Genomic DNA, 16,144 nt, shown 5'->3' on the forward strand with positions numbered 1-16,144 from the left:
ACTTTCCAGTCTTCTTTGTTTGCCTTCTCTTTCCTCACCGTAAAGTTTCGGACCGGGAGGATCGGTTCTCAAAATTGAAAACCAAAGACCAGCCCAGTTGGTCCTTGGACCAGGGATCGCACCGGACCGGTCTCCAATGGAACCGATTACTTAGGATTTAATTCACATTTTACTAATTTTTGTCAATGAATCTATGTCAATAAAGTTCACTTAGGGTTTAATTCACATTTTACTAATTTTTTTTTGTAAAAATAAAAAAAGTATATGTGGTCGGTCCTATTCTTCCTTGAAACCGGGAACCAGATCACCCGAACGCCGGTTTCACTTTTAGAAACCGGAAACCGGACCGACACTTTCAGGAACCGGACCAAATCGGCCAGTCCGATACGGGCGGTTCCTGAGTTGGGCGGTCCGTTTTGCACACTCTTAAGGAATTTGCTTAGCCAAAATGCCTTTGAAGAAATAAAGCATTATCTTTCATATCCACCGATTTTGGTGAACCACCAAGGCCCATGTTGAGAGAGAGAGAGAGAGAGAGAGAGAGAGAGAGAGAGAGAGAGAGAGAGAGAGAGAGAGAGAGTAGGGTGTGGGAGCTGAACAGGAAAAAACAGAGGATGAGGGAACAAAACTCTGTTGATTCGTGGCCAGAACGGAGAAGAAACGGGCAAACAAGGAAAAAGAACAGGAGAAAGGAAAGAGAAGTTGCCGAGAGTGAAGTGAAGGGGGAGAGATTGAGAACAAAAAAAGGAAGAGAGAAAACAAATAGTGAGAAAGAGAGAGAAAAAAATCTCAAGAAAGCTTTGAGGACCAATTCGGTCCGTTGCTCCGACGACTCCCCGCCAGCATCAGCCATCCCGGGTGAAGGCGACCAACTCGAGTTTGAAGTCTCGTGTTTCGTGGGGTTTATGATGTGAGCCTCCTACTCGTTTCTTGATCTTTTGCTGGGACACTCACTGTCGAGAAAGTTACGCGCTTTTTCGCGAGCGAGCCTTATACTAAATTAGGCATTTTTCCATATGGTTAAGATTTGTTATTTTCCGCCTAGGGTTATAAAAAAGAAAGAGGAATAAATGTGGGTTTTCTCCAACATTGTTTACTTGCGCGGAGTTTAATCATTTAAGATGAACTTAGGCGCCTCTCGCACTTCATGATAGGATTAACTTAGTTTGTTTTACTAGTTTTGTTGTGATCTCAATTAGAATATATTTCTTATCACATCGTTTCCAAGGCTTGCACTAATTTTGCCCGATATAGCTCGTGTTATTTTTACATTGCTTCAATTGCACTTGCCCTTATGCATGACCATGTAAATTTGGATGTTAAGGAAATAAAATCAATCAAGATTGCATATCAAAGGTTTTCCTTAAAAGAGAAAAAGGTACCAATCCATACGTGTTAATTTAATCTAGCGTAGCCAAGTTCCCTGACTCAATTATTTGATCCACGGAGATAAAAGTGGTCTCTGATGCTCCATCAAGCTCCTAACCGGCCTAGTACAAATGCAATGGCGACTCCAAAATAATCATGAATGAATGTGAAAGAAGAAGTCGCAATTGATATGATTTGAGAAAGCTTGTGCTAAGTGTAGATGCCATCTTGCGAGAGGATTATTTGCGCCCACCCATCATTCCGTTAAACTCCCTTGAGGTTCATCTCAAGAGTGTCGTGATAACCTGGTGGTAGATGATTCACCTGTATTCCATGAGATCACGAGTTCGATTTATGTTGTGAGCATACTTCGCCTAATTATTACATATTGAGGGACTTCTTGACTGCTAGAATTTTGGTAAAACTGTCGTGACAGATTTGCAAATCTCGTATTTTTGAGTTGCGGGTGGTGCAGAGTAATTATGACTTAAACCGAACATTCGTAATGTGTGTAAGACCTTCACGACAATACCCATAGAAAATCGCTAGAGCTAATCGCCCCCTTCTTTTCCTTTTTGGCCAGGTCCACTCTACTAGAGTTTTGTCGTCGAGTGTTTCTCACCGACCATACACCATATGGCTCCATTGCACCATATGGCATATCCTATCTGTCTAATTATTTGCTGTTTTGTTGTATGAATGCAATCCCGTATGATCTTTAATTTGTTTACCCAATTTAAATGGAACGGCAAGCAGAAATTGCTGACAAATGGAGGTCATTCTCTTGTCGATATCTCCGTCTCCATTCATTTTTTTGTCGCTCTTGCCCGTGTCTTGGGAGCAAATATTGAGTGCCACTCGAATAATACAAGTCTAGTTCACATTCATTGTCAGATTTGATGGGTTTCATGTGGCGCCACTTCATCTAACAGTGCCTGCGGCCCGTAGACGTTTTCTTGTGCTTGCAGGTGAGTGAATTCCCTAACACTTGGATAAGGTGGTGTGTTACGTGATTGAAACGCAGCTTGGGAAGTTGTTGTTGCTTGAAACGGTTTTGTTCTTATGGGCGTTGATTCTTGCTAGCAATATTCATGTGACCATTATTATTTTTGAGATGACTTTGTTTTCAATGGTGGTGTACTTGTTCTTAAGTAAAATTTTTCGTGTGTATACTTATACAAGTTTGTGCTTGTTATTGTATGGTTTGCTCATGATTCATTTTGTTAAGAGTCAAGCACATCCCGTGCATCGAAGAAAAGGTTCGCGTCGACATTGAACGTGAAACGTAGGCATGTCGGATCGCGCCTCTCTTAGGCTTGGACGATATTGAGGAATGTCGTTCCAATGTCAAGTTTGATCTAGGTCGGTGCTAAAGTGTAGCGATTCGAGTCTCGGGCCTTGATTGGTGCCCGGCATACCTATTTGTACTCAACCACGATAAGTCATTTCGTATACGTGTTTTGCACGCCCTCGGGCTTCATTCTTGAAACGACTAAAAATGAAAGATAAGAACCGAAGTCTTGTTTGCTACCGCGTGATCATACGAGGGATTAAACCGTTACCGATGGATTTTGGTTATGTAATAAATGAACCCAATGTGAATTTTTTTACGTTGTTCTTGTGCATGGTTGCATGACGCTTGGATGCAGTAGTTTAAGTGATATGTTGATGTTCTTAACCATGCTTGTTGATTTATGAGCTTGTGAGCTTTTCATGTGTACATAGAAACTAGGGCCTTGTATGCGTGGATTAAGATATAGAATAATAAACCAGCTTGTGTGACTTGTGATGTGTGATCACTAAATGAAAAGAAGAAGACCGTCGTCATATAGCGTTGACGACGATGCCTCGGTTGAGCCGGGATGCCCTGGTTGAGCCAAGATGCTTGGGTTAAGCCCGGATGCCTCGGTAAGCTAGCCCCGGGATGCCTCAGTTGAGCCAGGATGCCTTAATTGAGTCAGAATGCGTAGCATGAAGTTGGATGCCTCGGTTGAATCGAGATGCCCTGGTTGAGCCGGGATGACGATAAATATGTGTGCCAGTATGTGTGTTTATTGATGAGCCAAAAGTTTTTGGATGCCCGAAGGATTCCGGGGGACCTGTCACCCGCATATTGAGGAGGCGATGCCGAATGGATTTCGACTGTAAAATCAATGAATTCACGTATGAATATTTTCGAATATTTTTGCATGCCGATTGGTTGCGAGGCTTCACGTGTAAATTTTCTTATACATTTTTATGGGCAAAAGGACACTACAAGTGCCATAAGTTGTGTACAGAGGTCACTTTGGTGCTATAACTTTTTTTTGGATTACTTTGGTGCCAAGTCGGAGGAAAAGAGATCACTTAAGTGCCAACTCCAGTAAATTTGGCCGGAAATCCGACGTGACATTTTTTATTAATTTCTGATGCCGACGTGGCTTGCTGGAGGATGAGTCAACATGTACAGTCAGTATTTTTTATTTTAAATAATTTTTTTTCTTTTTTTTTTCCTCTTCTTTCCTTTTTCCTTTCTTTTCTTTTTTTTTCGTTTCTCCCCTCGTCGGCCGGTTGCCGGTGGCCAGCCCGGCCACCGGCGAAGCCCGGGAAGGGCTGGGCGAGGGCGGCCTTGCCCATGGCCGGCGAGGGGCGGCCTTGCCAGATCTGGGCAAGGCGACCCTTGCCGGCGACAGGCGAGGCCGCGCCTCCGGCCATGGGTGAGGGGCGGCCTCGCCAGATCTAGGCGAGGCGACCCTCCCCGGCAACAGGCGAGGCCGCCCCTCGCCCATGGCCGGCAAGGGGTCGCCTTGCCAGTCGCAGGCGAGGGTTGCCTCGCCCAGATCTGGTGAGGCCGCCCCTCGCCGGCCATGGGCGAGAGGCGGCCTCGCCTGTCACCGGGGAAGCTCGCCGGGGAGGGTTGCCTCGCCCAAATCTGGCGAGGCCGCCCCTCTCTGGCCATGGGCGAGGGGCGGCCTGACCTGTCGCCGGCGAGGGTCGCCTCGCCCAGATCTGGTGAGGCCGCCCCTCGCCCATGGTCGGCGAAGGGCGGCCTCACCTGTTGTCGGCGAGGGTCGCCTTGCCCAGATCTGGCGAGGCCGCCCTCGCCTAGCCCGGCCGGCGAGGGGAGAAAAGAAAAAAAAGAAAAGAAAGGAAAAAGGAAAGAAGAGGAAAAAAAAAAGAAAAAAAAGGAAAAAAAATTATTTAAAATAAAAAATGCTGACTGTACACGCTGACTCATTCTCCGGCGAGCCACGTCGGCGTCAGAAATTAATAAAAAATGCCACGTCGGATTTCTGGCCAAACATACCAGAGTTGGCATTTAAGTGATCTCTTTTCCTCCGACTTGACACCAGAGTGATCCAAAAAAAAGTTATGGCACCAAAGTGACCTCCGTACATAACTTATGGCACTTGTAATGTCCTTTTGCCCATTTTTATGTGACCGGATAAAGGTGAGCTTTTATGTAAATATAGCAAGGGCAAGGTCAAAGTCTTTGTTATTGATTTGTCATCGACATAAGGCAAGGAAAATATTTGTATGCGTTAGTACGAGGGCGAGGCATCATCCTGTATGAGTATTAGCGAATTTACTCATTGAGTTTTTAACTCACTCCCGTTGTTTTCCATGTTTTTAGGTTGAGCTTCGCGCCTCCGATTCGTTTTGGTGTAACCGTCAAAATGGAGGTTGACATAGAGAAGCTAGGATTAACCCCGACCTTCGCTTGGGACGTAACCAGATATGGTTTGTACGTGGAACGGCATGTAGAAAAGAGCTTGAAAAATATGTTTATGTAATGTATAATGGCAATAGTGTGTTTTGCATGTCGTGCTTTCTCTGATTTTCAGCTATTATTTTGTTTGGGAGTTTGTTTGTACACGTTTTCGCATGTGCTTATTAATAAGATAAAAGAAACGGGACGGCGACGAGCCTGGAACGCCACATTAATAACCCCAAGGTGAGAGGACGTTACAGTGACACATTTACCCTCCGTCGAGATTTTATTAAATGATTTTTCAGTCAAAATAACGTCGTTTTTATTTTACTTAAGCCACATAAGCTCTATGTCAATACCGTTTGCTTTCTAGCGTACATGTGAACAAATTTTTAACGGTTTTCAATGACTGAATTTTGACGAAGGGTAAATATGTCACACGGATACAAGTTTGAGATTTTTGGTGTCACGAAAAAAAGTTTAGAGAAAACGTATCATAGTGAATTTAGTTTAGGATTTATTGTGGCTTTTGCCCGTTTCTTTATAGTTAATTACAAACGCCCTAATGCACTTTTTAACAAAACGATTTTTGTTAAATTTCATTTGAAGTCTTGCTTTCCATAAAACATTCAATAACTTCGATTTATCCTTTCTTTAATTATTTATGTACCTTTCTCAATTAGATGGACTAAATTGGCGAACTTTTAGCACAAACAGGGGTAATTTCGCTTTATTACGTATTTTATTGGTAATATATTTTTTTTCAATAATCTATTTGAATTGAGGGTAAAATGTTCACGGTGTTTCAAATCTCTAATTTCATATAGTAGAAAATTTTCTTTCAAAATCAGCAAGAAATTAACAATTCGATATATGCTTGGCCCTATGTGTCATGAAGAGAGAGAGAGAGATGGGCCGGGCTCCATCTCAAATTTCATGGGTTTTTGGTTCACTGGGCTGGTCAGGTTGGTGTTTAATTCATAATTTCTTATTAGTTATTTATTTATTTGTTTATTTGATTTTTATTTATTATAAAGTTTTTTGTTCTTTTACTACTAATTTCTATTTCTACAAAAAAAAAAAAATGTATGCTTGGCTTGTCGATGAAAATTCAGGCGTCAAGCGTACTTCCCATTATTTAGGTGTAGAATGAAATCACTTATAATCTTTTCTTTGAAAGTAGGGGCAATTTGATCTTCAAAGCAACGAAAATTAACCAGGAAATAACATTCCCTTGATTAAGATAAAAGAGCAGAATGCTTTTCTTAATGAGATAATTGACCTATAATCAGACAATGCACATTGCAACATCTCCACAAGCTACACCCCAACACAACATGGGATGTGGCCCGCCATCCAAAAGAATAAACCAAGTGGATAAACGAGCTTTATATCTATGTTTATAGGAAGACACGAATGCGGAGCGTTTAATATTAGCTCATGCAGATGTGCATGTCCATCCGGCTGCTCTGGAGCAATGCTGGGTTGAGCTTCTCAATGCGGTTGGTGGTGGTGAATACGAAGATCCTCTCGCTCCCACAGCACGACCACGGGCCGTCGGGGAAGTTGAGCAACCCCCAGATGGTGTTGGTGTTGTTGTTCCCGTCCTCAACACTGCGTGTGGTGTCAGGCACCCCGGGGTCGTTGTAGCTCTGAGGTGCGATGGCTTGGGGCACCTTGGACCGGTTCGACAGATTGACCCAGCAGTCGATGTCCTTGATGACGGCGATGGACTTGGAGCTGGTCTTCATGAGGAGGTTCAGGAGCTCGGACTTGGAGTGCACCTTGGTCAGCTCGAGGTTGTAGATGTCATAGCCGAGGAAATTGGCCATCGCGGCGAAAATGTTCGATTTCGCTGTCCCGGGCGGGCCGCTGAGCAGGTAGCGCCACTTCCAGGCTTGGTCTGTCTGCTGGTATAGGGTCTGCCTGGCTGCGAAGTTGCAGAGGTCCTCCATGTTGTTCCCCTTCGTCTCCGGGTCCATGGCCAACGTGTCGAAGGTGCTCGGGTGCTTGAACGGCACCGATTCCCAAGGGTGGCTATGAGAATCGAGCGACCTGCCACGCAAATTAATGTAAAGGAGGCGTTGTTGGTTCTTGCGGCGGATGTTGTTGGCCTTGTCCATGATATGGTCCAGGTAGGAGTGGATGATGAGGTCCTTGTCGCCCTTCCTGATCCGGAGCATGAAACTGCGCTTCTCGTCGGGGAGGGGCCGCCACGAGAAGGTCTGGGACTGGCGCTGTGTCACCATGTGCTCCCACTGGACGGCAACACCGTTAAAGACGTCGTTGATGCAGTCATTGTTGGAGAGGCCGAAGATGGTGGCGCTGGAGTTGATGGTGCGGGTGAGGGAGAGGCGGCTGGCTGAGGTGGAGGCGGAGACGTAGGAGCTGAGGTAGAGCTGGACAGCGTTGTAGAGCACGTTGGTGTTGACACCGTTATTCTCGGTGATGTCGATGTAGCAGTAGGAGGAGAAGCAGGTGAAGGCCCGGTTCAGGAACTTGAGGGAGGCAAACCGGAGCTCCGGCGGGAACACCACCCACAGGATGCTCAGGAGGGAGGCCAGGGATGCCCAGGAGCTCTCCATTTCTGCCTTTCAGTGTGAGCCAAAGTTGAGACTTTTCTGAAGATCTCTAGGTGTGGAAGGACAATGTTTGGGGGAGGGGGGTGGGGGTGGGCGGCGGGCGGCGCGTTGCGCGGGTGGTGCGGGGGGAGCTGTTCTGATTGATGGGCGTTCAGAAACTGAGGAGTTTTAAGGAGTCAAAAAAATGCTAAAGGACAAAAGTCAACGGAAAGCTTAAGAGAGAGATTGGTTTTGGAGTATTGAGATTCTAGAGAATTAGAGAGAGAGATTTGGTGCCCGATTGATATTGCGTTGCGAGTTGAACTTTATCCCTGTATTTTATTATGGAAGTTCTGTACAACTTGATTTCTGCTGGCGCGAAGGAATGTGCGCGATGGTAAGACGAGAGAGAGGTGTGATGCATCAAGGGTGTCTGAGAAGGGACCATGGAATCGGGAATGGACGTGATTTATGGGAATATAATACGGTCCAAATGTGATAATGCTTCTTCGCGAAAAATATTTTTCAAATCATTTATTCTTTCGCGAAACAAATGGAACCTAAATTAAGTTTCAATTTGGTAATGGGTGAGCAAAGTATTGCATAAGGGTCCTACTTTGTTGGCGGTTTATTGACGTAATTACATCTTCAATTCGAGCACTTGTCATTGGCACAATATACAAGGGGAAGTCTCCCAAGTGCTATCCAGTGAAAGTGTCCATTAAATACACGTAAAAAGTATATTTCATATATGTTTTATACAAAAATATCCTTTAAACATTTTATTTATATATCTCGCATATTTGTGAATGTGATTTCATAATTATATCTCTTGCCCATTTACTTGGGTAAAGGCTTCAATAAGAAGCATTATCACATTTGGACCGTATTATATTCCCATAAATTACGTCCATTCCCGATTCCATGGTCCCTTCTCAGACACCCTTGATGCATCACACCTCTCTCTCGTCTCACCATCGCGCACATTCCTTTTCACGGCAGCAGCAATCAAGTTGTACAGAGCTTTCGTTGATTAATTTTTCTTAGTGATACAAGCAGTTAATTTTAAGAAAATATTTTTCAAATAACCGACTTTTCTTATAACAAACACATCACTTTAAAGTAAATTCGTTGATTAATTTTTCTTAGTGATACAAACAGTTAATTTTAAGAAAATATTTTTCAAATCAGCGACTTTTCTTGTAACAAACACATCACTTTAAGGTAAATTTAGCTCATTGATAGCTCTTCCAATATTATCCAAGAAAGGGGGGTATCGGACCGCATGTAGAGGTCACATGCATCAAGAGAAATGAGGTGGTGGGAGAACTTATATGCACATGCGATCTTGTTCGAGCTCTATGTAAGAATTTGCCATTTTTCAAAGCAAGCGTATTGCCAACGACTTGAAGGGATTTCCACTCCTATTCTAATGTTTTCCAATGTTGATTGATCATTTTCCCCAGTAAACACAGTAAAGTTGGGCATTTTATAATCTCTTGAATAAGATATGTGAGTGCAGACTAGTTCCAACACCAATTTTTTTTACTCCAATACCTTATATCAGAAGGACCTGTCTTTTATCCGCTGTTAGTTTATGAAAGACCCCAAACAATATGCTTTTGGTCAGTTTGGTTGATTTTAAGGAGCATTAGAGTAGATCACTGCGGTTGAGCAGCAAAAACTTCCTGTAGCTTTCTTCTTTCTGTTAGACGTTGAGCGAAAGTTGCTGATATTTTGAAGAAGGCAGAGCTTGGATGATGATGAAAATGATGCTGATGCATCACTGTGTAAATGATTGTCTTTCCTGAAAAGCCCGCTTTAGGAATACAAATCAGTAGATTAATTCAATGACCACAAGCTACGTATAAGCGCTCCACGTGCAGTTAGCTCCAATTCTCCTTTTATTTGTGAGGTCATATCACAAATAACTTGTGTATAGGATTATATTGACCTTATATAACATGATACACTTTCCATTATGTCAATATGCATACGAGGAAATGCTGAATGAGTTCACAAAAAGTGAATTGATTGTAACTTAAAGTTTCGACTTCATTCTTTTTTAATTGGGATGAAAATATTCAAGCCCATATTGAGGTATTGAATGACAATTTATATAAAAAAAAGAGACAAGATCTGACGTATCAGATTGAAATGACTAAAATAGTAATTAACGTAAGAACTCACACTTATAAGTTAATCGAAATTATAAATAGTTGAATAGCGTAAATGAATAAAACATTTTTATAGGAATAAATAGAAAAAAAAGAAAAGAAAAAAAGTAGAAAAAACAGAAAATCGAGCCATGAATAAAAAGCAAAAAAGAAAAAGAAAAAGAAAAAGAAAAAGAAGAAGAAACTGAAAACTGATCTGAACCGAACCGAACCAAATCGGTTTTTTGGTTCGGTTCCAATTCGGTTCGAGCGAGTTTCGGTTCGGTTCAGGGGTGCTTCCTTAACGGTTCGATTCGGTTCGATTTTTCAAGAAAACCGAACCGAACCAAACCGTTTACAGCCCTACCTCTCTAGCCTCTCCATCTCCATCGCCATCACCATACTGCTTCAGCCACTTGCCCAGCCTACTTCCCTCCATCTCGTTTTCTCCATCTCCTTTCTTCGTACCCCTCGCCACAGCCCCTCGCCTTAGTCCCTCGCCCACTCTCGCACACCCCTCGACTCCTCTCCTCACACGCTCGTGGGTTTGCAATATGGGTTTGTGAACTGCTCGTGGGTTTCTGAACTTCTGAACTGCTCGTGGGCTTGCTACAAGGGCCTAGATGACGAACTTGTCTCCACAGCATTGATAAATTCTGTTCTTTGTTCTTCACCCAGGAAGTTGATGCTCTATGTTCCTTGCTGATTTTTTTTGGTGATTTGTACTAAAGTGATAATGGCATCTATAGACCTATTTAACAGAATTCTTGAGGAGAGAAATGCCTTGTCATTATATGTTCAGGTGCTGCATTAATTTTATGAAATTTTGGTGAACTGCTGCGATTAGTGGTGGTTGAATTGAGCCCAATTTTTTTTTTTTTTCAGAAATTACTATGTGGTTGATTGGATTACAGGAATTAAGTGTTGGCTGTTGTGAAGTTCATCTTTGGGGCTCAATCACATTTTTTATTCACTGATGGCGACTTCTACATCGACTTCTGGTCATTTTCAATTAACTTGTGTCAAGTTGGATGGAACTAATTATCTGTCCTGATATAAAGCGATCAAGGTCTATCTTACTAATAGCAAGCAACTTGACTATATTGCGTCTACACTACCGTCTGACAAGGATAAAGTTGCCGATTGGATTGTAGGAGATGCAATGATTCGGACTCTTTTATGGAATAGCATGAACCTTAAGGTCAGTCCTCACTTTACTCAGTGTGACTCTGCTAAGGCAGTTTGGGAGAAATGTGCATTGCTTTATTCTGGGCAAAATAATATGATGCAGGTATGCGACACGTGGGCAGCGTTATTTGATATTCAGCGTGGAGATCAATCTTTATCTTATCATTATGCTCGGTTCATGACCCTTTGTAAGCAATTGGATACTTATCTTCTTGCCTCGAATGACCTAATTGTTTTGGCCAAATGCCAAGAGGATTTGCCGGTGATATTATATCTCAAGTCATTGGGGCTTGAGTATTCATCTCTTCGACAACATATTACATATAGCTCTCTTCCTACAGTGGATGAAATCTTCTCTTAGGCTCTCCATTCTATAATCAATAAGAAGATTTCCTCCACGCTGACTTTGGAGACGAGTGCTATGCTTTCCCATGGTCCTAGTGGATGTGGAGGTTAGGGTCGTGGTTACCGAGGTCGTGGACGCAGTTTTGTTCATAGTGGATGCCGTGGAGTCCGTGATGGAGGGGTTAGTACTCGTGGTGCCATTAGTTCTGGGAATGGTCATGGCTCACTCTTTTGCCATTAGTGTCAAAGAACCGGACATACAGAAGCTTATTGTTATATTCTTCGCCTAGAACTCATACCAACTCTTTCTGCATGTGCGGAGGTTGAAAATTCTCTCGTTCCTTCCTCACCGATTCCACCAAGTTCAATTACTGTGCAAAATACAAGCAATTCCGTTACATTGACATGTGCTCAACAGATGACAGGATCTTCAGCTCCCACCTCAACTTTGGCACAAACATCCAAAGATAGTTCATTTTGTTTGTTTTCTACAGCATCTGACTCTTGGGTTATGGACTCTGGAGCTACCAATCAAATGACTGGTAACTCTAATCTACTGTCTTTATTTCATTCTACATCTCCTTTATTGCCAAACTCGGTTACATTAGCGAATGGCTCACAATCTCAGGTTACTAGTATGGGAGTTGCTCATTTGAGTCCTTCTCTTTCTTTGCCATCTGTCCTTCACCTATCAAAATCTCCATATAATTTGATTTTTGCTAGTACTTTAACTAAAGAACTAAATTGCTCAGTGACCTTTTCCTCTTCTCATTATGTCTTTCAAGATCTGAGGGCTGGACAGATGATTGGTGGGGGACATGAATTGAATGATCTATACTACCTTGACAAGAAGGTGTTAGCTGATGTAGCTGTGAAGCGCACATCCTTTGATGTGTATTGGATGCATTGTCGTGCTGGTCATCTGCCACCGAACATTCTTTGGCGTTTATTTCTTGAGTCTGAGTCTATGAGTTCCTTTTAGTCTAAAGCCTGTCAGTTTGGTAAACACCATAGGACCTCTTTTCCTTCTCGCATTAGAGTCGTGTGTCTAGTCCTTTTGAGCTAGTTTACTCAGATGTACGTGGTCCATGTTGTGTTTCGGATTTTTCTTGTTTCAGACAAATTGTCACATTCGTGAATGATTTTTCCCGAATGACTTGATTATTCTTAATAAAAGATCGTACTGAAATTTTTCATTGTTTCGCCTTTTCTATTCTAATTGTTTTTGTACTCATCATCCATTTCCAATTTCTTGTCATATGATCATTTATCCCCTACCTTCTCTACCTTTGTCTCGTCCTTGTCCTCTGTTTCTGTGCCAAGTAGTGTTACTGAAGCTCTTAATTACCCTAGATGGCGGCAAGCCATGGAGGATGACATGAAGGCACTTATCGAGAATCATATTTGGCAACTCACTTCCTTATTTGCGGGGAAACAACCTGTTGGTTGTCGTTGGGTTTTTATTGTTATAGTTCATCCCGATGGCACTCTTGATCGATTGAAAGCTTGGTTGGTTGCAAACGGATATACTCAGATGTGTGGTGTTGATTATGATGACACTTTCTCACAGGTGGCCAAAATTCCATATGCTTGTGTCTTTATATCCCTGATGGCACACTTTGGCTGGCTTCTTCATTAGTTGGATGTCAAAAATGCCTTTTTATATAGTGATTTAACTAAGGATGTGGACATGGAGCAACCACCTGGGTTTGTTACTCAGGGGGAGAATTTGGTATGTCGTTTAAATAAGGCTTTGTACGGACTCAAGCAATCTCCTCGTGATTGGTTTGGTAGGTGCAGTGATGCTGTTATCAAGTTTGGATTAAAGCGGTGTCAAGTAAATCATTCCGTCTTTATTTCTGTCTCCTCAGCTGGCTATATCCTTTTGGTAGTATATGTGGTTGATATTATCATAACTGGCAGTGATTCAGATGGTATTCAACGACTTAAACAATTTCTGCATACAGAATTCAGTATTATGGATTTGGGACGTCTGCAATATTTCTTTGGTATTGAAGTTGCCTATTTACATGCATGTATCAATTCATTATAGCGAAAATATGTACTTGACATTCTTGATGAGGTTGGATTTCTCGAAGCAAAGCCTGTTGATACTCTTATGAAACCCAATATGAAACTTCATGCAGAATATGGAGAATTATTACATGATCTAGTGAAGTATAAGATATTATTGGGTAAGTTGAACTATCTTACTGTCACAAGACCTGATATATCTTTTGCTGTCAGTGTAGTAAGTCAATTCACAAGTTCTCCTTGTACTACGCATTAGGATGCTATGCTTCGAATTGTTAAGTATTTGAAGGGAGCACCTGGTAAATGACTACTTTTCAAGAATCATGGAAATCAGAATACTACAGGTTTCTCTAATGTAGATTGGGCTGGATGTCTTACTGATAGGAGATCAATGTCGGGCTATTGCGTGTTTCTTGGAGGTAATTTAGTTGCCTGGAAGAGCAAAAAATAATATATGATTTCCTAATCAAGTGTTGAAGCATAATATAGAGCTATGACACATGTGACGAGTGAATTGCTCTGGTTGAGGATGTTATTGTCATAAATTTGTATGTCAACATCATATCCATCGGTATTATATTGTGATAATCAATTAGCTATTCATATTGCAAATAATCTTGTCTTCCATGAGCAAACTAGCACATTGAATGGAAACCAAGCATATTGAGGTTGATTGTCATTTTGTACGAGAAAGAGTTCAAAAAGGGGAGATCATTCTTCATCATACAAGGACCGAGGATCAGCTTGCTGATATCTTTACTAAATCCTTATGGGGGAGCATAGTGAGTTTTTTATGTAACAAGTTGGGATTATTTGATATCTATATCCTAACTTGAGGGGTAGTGTTAGGAAATATATCAATAAGGATAGAATAGTCATTGAGGGTTTATAGAGTTATATATATAATTATAAAGTACATGTTCATATCCAATGTCAACATATTTAAAGACATTAAGAAAAGTTGAATACAAATAATAAATTTTCCTTCCACAATTTCTCATATCCGAACATGAAAAAATTTACAGAGAAAAAACAAAATTATAAGTAGATCAAAACCTTAGAACATATCCTGTACTCATCAATTTTAGAAATTTTAGAACTTTATACATATTTTGCGACCCCTATCCAACTTGGAACCTATCCGGCCATATTGGTTTCGCAAGTTGCCCCAGGCACCAATGGCGTTGACATTTTCAATTCAGATTCATGAAGACATAATGATTAATTTTAGAAAAACGTGTATAATTTTAAAATTTTCTAATTATAGCTTTAACTCACTAGTTTTTTTTTTTGGTCGATTTAACTCACTAGTTTAACTGGGAAAATGTTTTAGACAATTCATGAAATTCTTCCTATTTTAGTAATATGCACAAGGCAGCATCACATTGATTGTTAGGCCATGTATAGGTTGTGGGGAGACTATTCGTATCGAATGTCAATCTCAACTCTTGAATATCGACCTAGAAAAATTGTTTCGATTATTTTAAGTGAAGTAGTTAATATTAATTCTGAAGACTTGTACAAACATATATTTATGTATAAATGATAACCAAGGTCATTTAGGTCTTGTCTGGAATGGAAATATGAAAAATTTTATTCTTATCGATGAATGGTAGGAAGACTAATATTATTGCAAAAACAAAGTAAACTCCCCAAAACTACATGGACCCTCTTTTTTTTCATTCAAATGGCTCTCCTCAAGGCGTGGGTTTTCCACTAGTTATTTGAAGGGTTAACACCACGAAAAACCCCAAACTGGTAAACCTATTATAATTTTAACCCAAACTAATTTTTTGACCACAAAAAATCCAAAAACTAGTACATCTATGACAAATTTACCTCAAACTAATATTTTGACAACTAAAAATTCCAAACTGGTACTTTTGTGATAAATTTACCCTTCATTAATTTTCATTAAATTGAATTAATACCATAAAAAAACACAAACTGGTATACCTGTGGCAAACCGATGGTAAAACATAAAACTAGCACATCAGTCAACTGTCGTGTGTCATTTAACAAAGCAATTCGATAGTAAAATTTAACGGAAATAAACTGAGAGTAAATTTGTCACAGGTGTACTAGTTTGGAGTTTTTCGTGGTATTAACCCTTATTTGAATAATTTTAGAATGCCACATGTCAATATTTGTATATAGATCAAATTAGTCCACCCCTGTAATTTTTTGGAAGGAAAATTACCCAATCAATCCAAAACTTATTGTACGGACACCAGTTGAGTTCTACACTTTTCAATTTTATCAATTTAGTCTTAAATCTTCATGCGAAATTCTAATGTAGTCCTTCCGATCAAATGTCGACAGAAATAGCTGATGTGGCGATCTAGTCATCGCCAACCGTCTTCTGTGGCACACTATCACATTAGCGATTTCCGGCGAAAGTTGACCAAAAAGACCACATTGGAATTTCACACAATGATTCAAGACTAAATTGACAAAATTGAAAAATTCTAGACAAAATTGACATCCATACTATAGGTTTAGTACTGATTGAACAATTTCTCGTTGTTTTGGAGCCTCTCTACAAAGTAAATCAGTCCTATTGCCACAAAAATATAACCACATGCTTTTTTAAGAGTGCCCAATTTTGGAGTCTCTCTACAAAGTAAATCAGTCCTGTTGCCACAAAAATATCACCACATGCTTTTCTAAGAATACCCAATTTCTTCTTCTCCTTCTCCTTCTTCTTTTTCAAAATATTCTTTTCTTAGGAAAAAATAAGAAGAAATTTTATCTAGGGATCTTAAGCAGTTCAGAAGCTGCACACTCACATTCGAATGGGG

The 16,144-nt window shown here is 40.9% G+C and overlaps 1 protein-coding gene across 1 annotated transcript; it reads right to left on the reverse strand.

Annotated features, from left to right (window-relative positions):
* Window positions 1-6,492: 6,492 nt before the first annotated feature.
* On the reverse strand, window positions 6,493-10,215 carry LOC130135971 (AAA-ATPase At5g57480-like). Its single transcript, XM_056305887.1, has 2 exons — window positions 10,144-10,215; window positions 6,493-7,650 (listed from the first exon to the last, which is right to left on the reverse strand). Exons 1-2 carry the CDS (start codon window positions 10,213-10,215, stop codon window positions 6,493-6,495), a joined length of 1,230 nt encoding a protein of 409 aa, XP_056161862.1.
* Window positions 10,216-16,144: the final 5,929 nt, after the last annotated feature.

Source organism: Syzygium oleosum, unplaced genomic scaffold, assembly GCF_021117445.2.
Source record: "Syzygium oleosum isolate NSW1041296 unplaced genomic scaffold, Sole_v2.1 Sole_v2.40, whole genome shotgun sequence".
Taxonomy (NCBI): Eukaryota; Viridiplantae; Streptophyta; class Magnoliopsida; order Myrtales; family Myrtaceae; genus Syzygium; species Syzygium oleosum.

What these genes read in the sequence shown, in the direction of transcription:
- LOC130135971 (XM_056305887.1), bottom strand. Translation starts at nt 10,215, where the DNA reads ATGGAGGGAAGTAGGCTGGGCAAGTGGCTGAAGCAGTATGGTGATGGC. An exon ending in GAGATGGAGAGGCTAGAGAG is followed by an intron (nt 7,651 to 10,143) that starts GTAGGGCTGTAA and finishes TCACACTGAAAG; the next exon opens with GCAGAAATGGAGAGCTCCTG.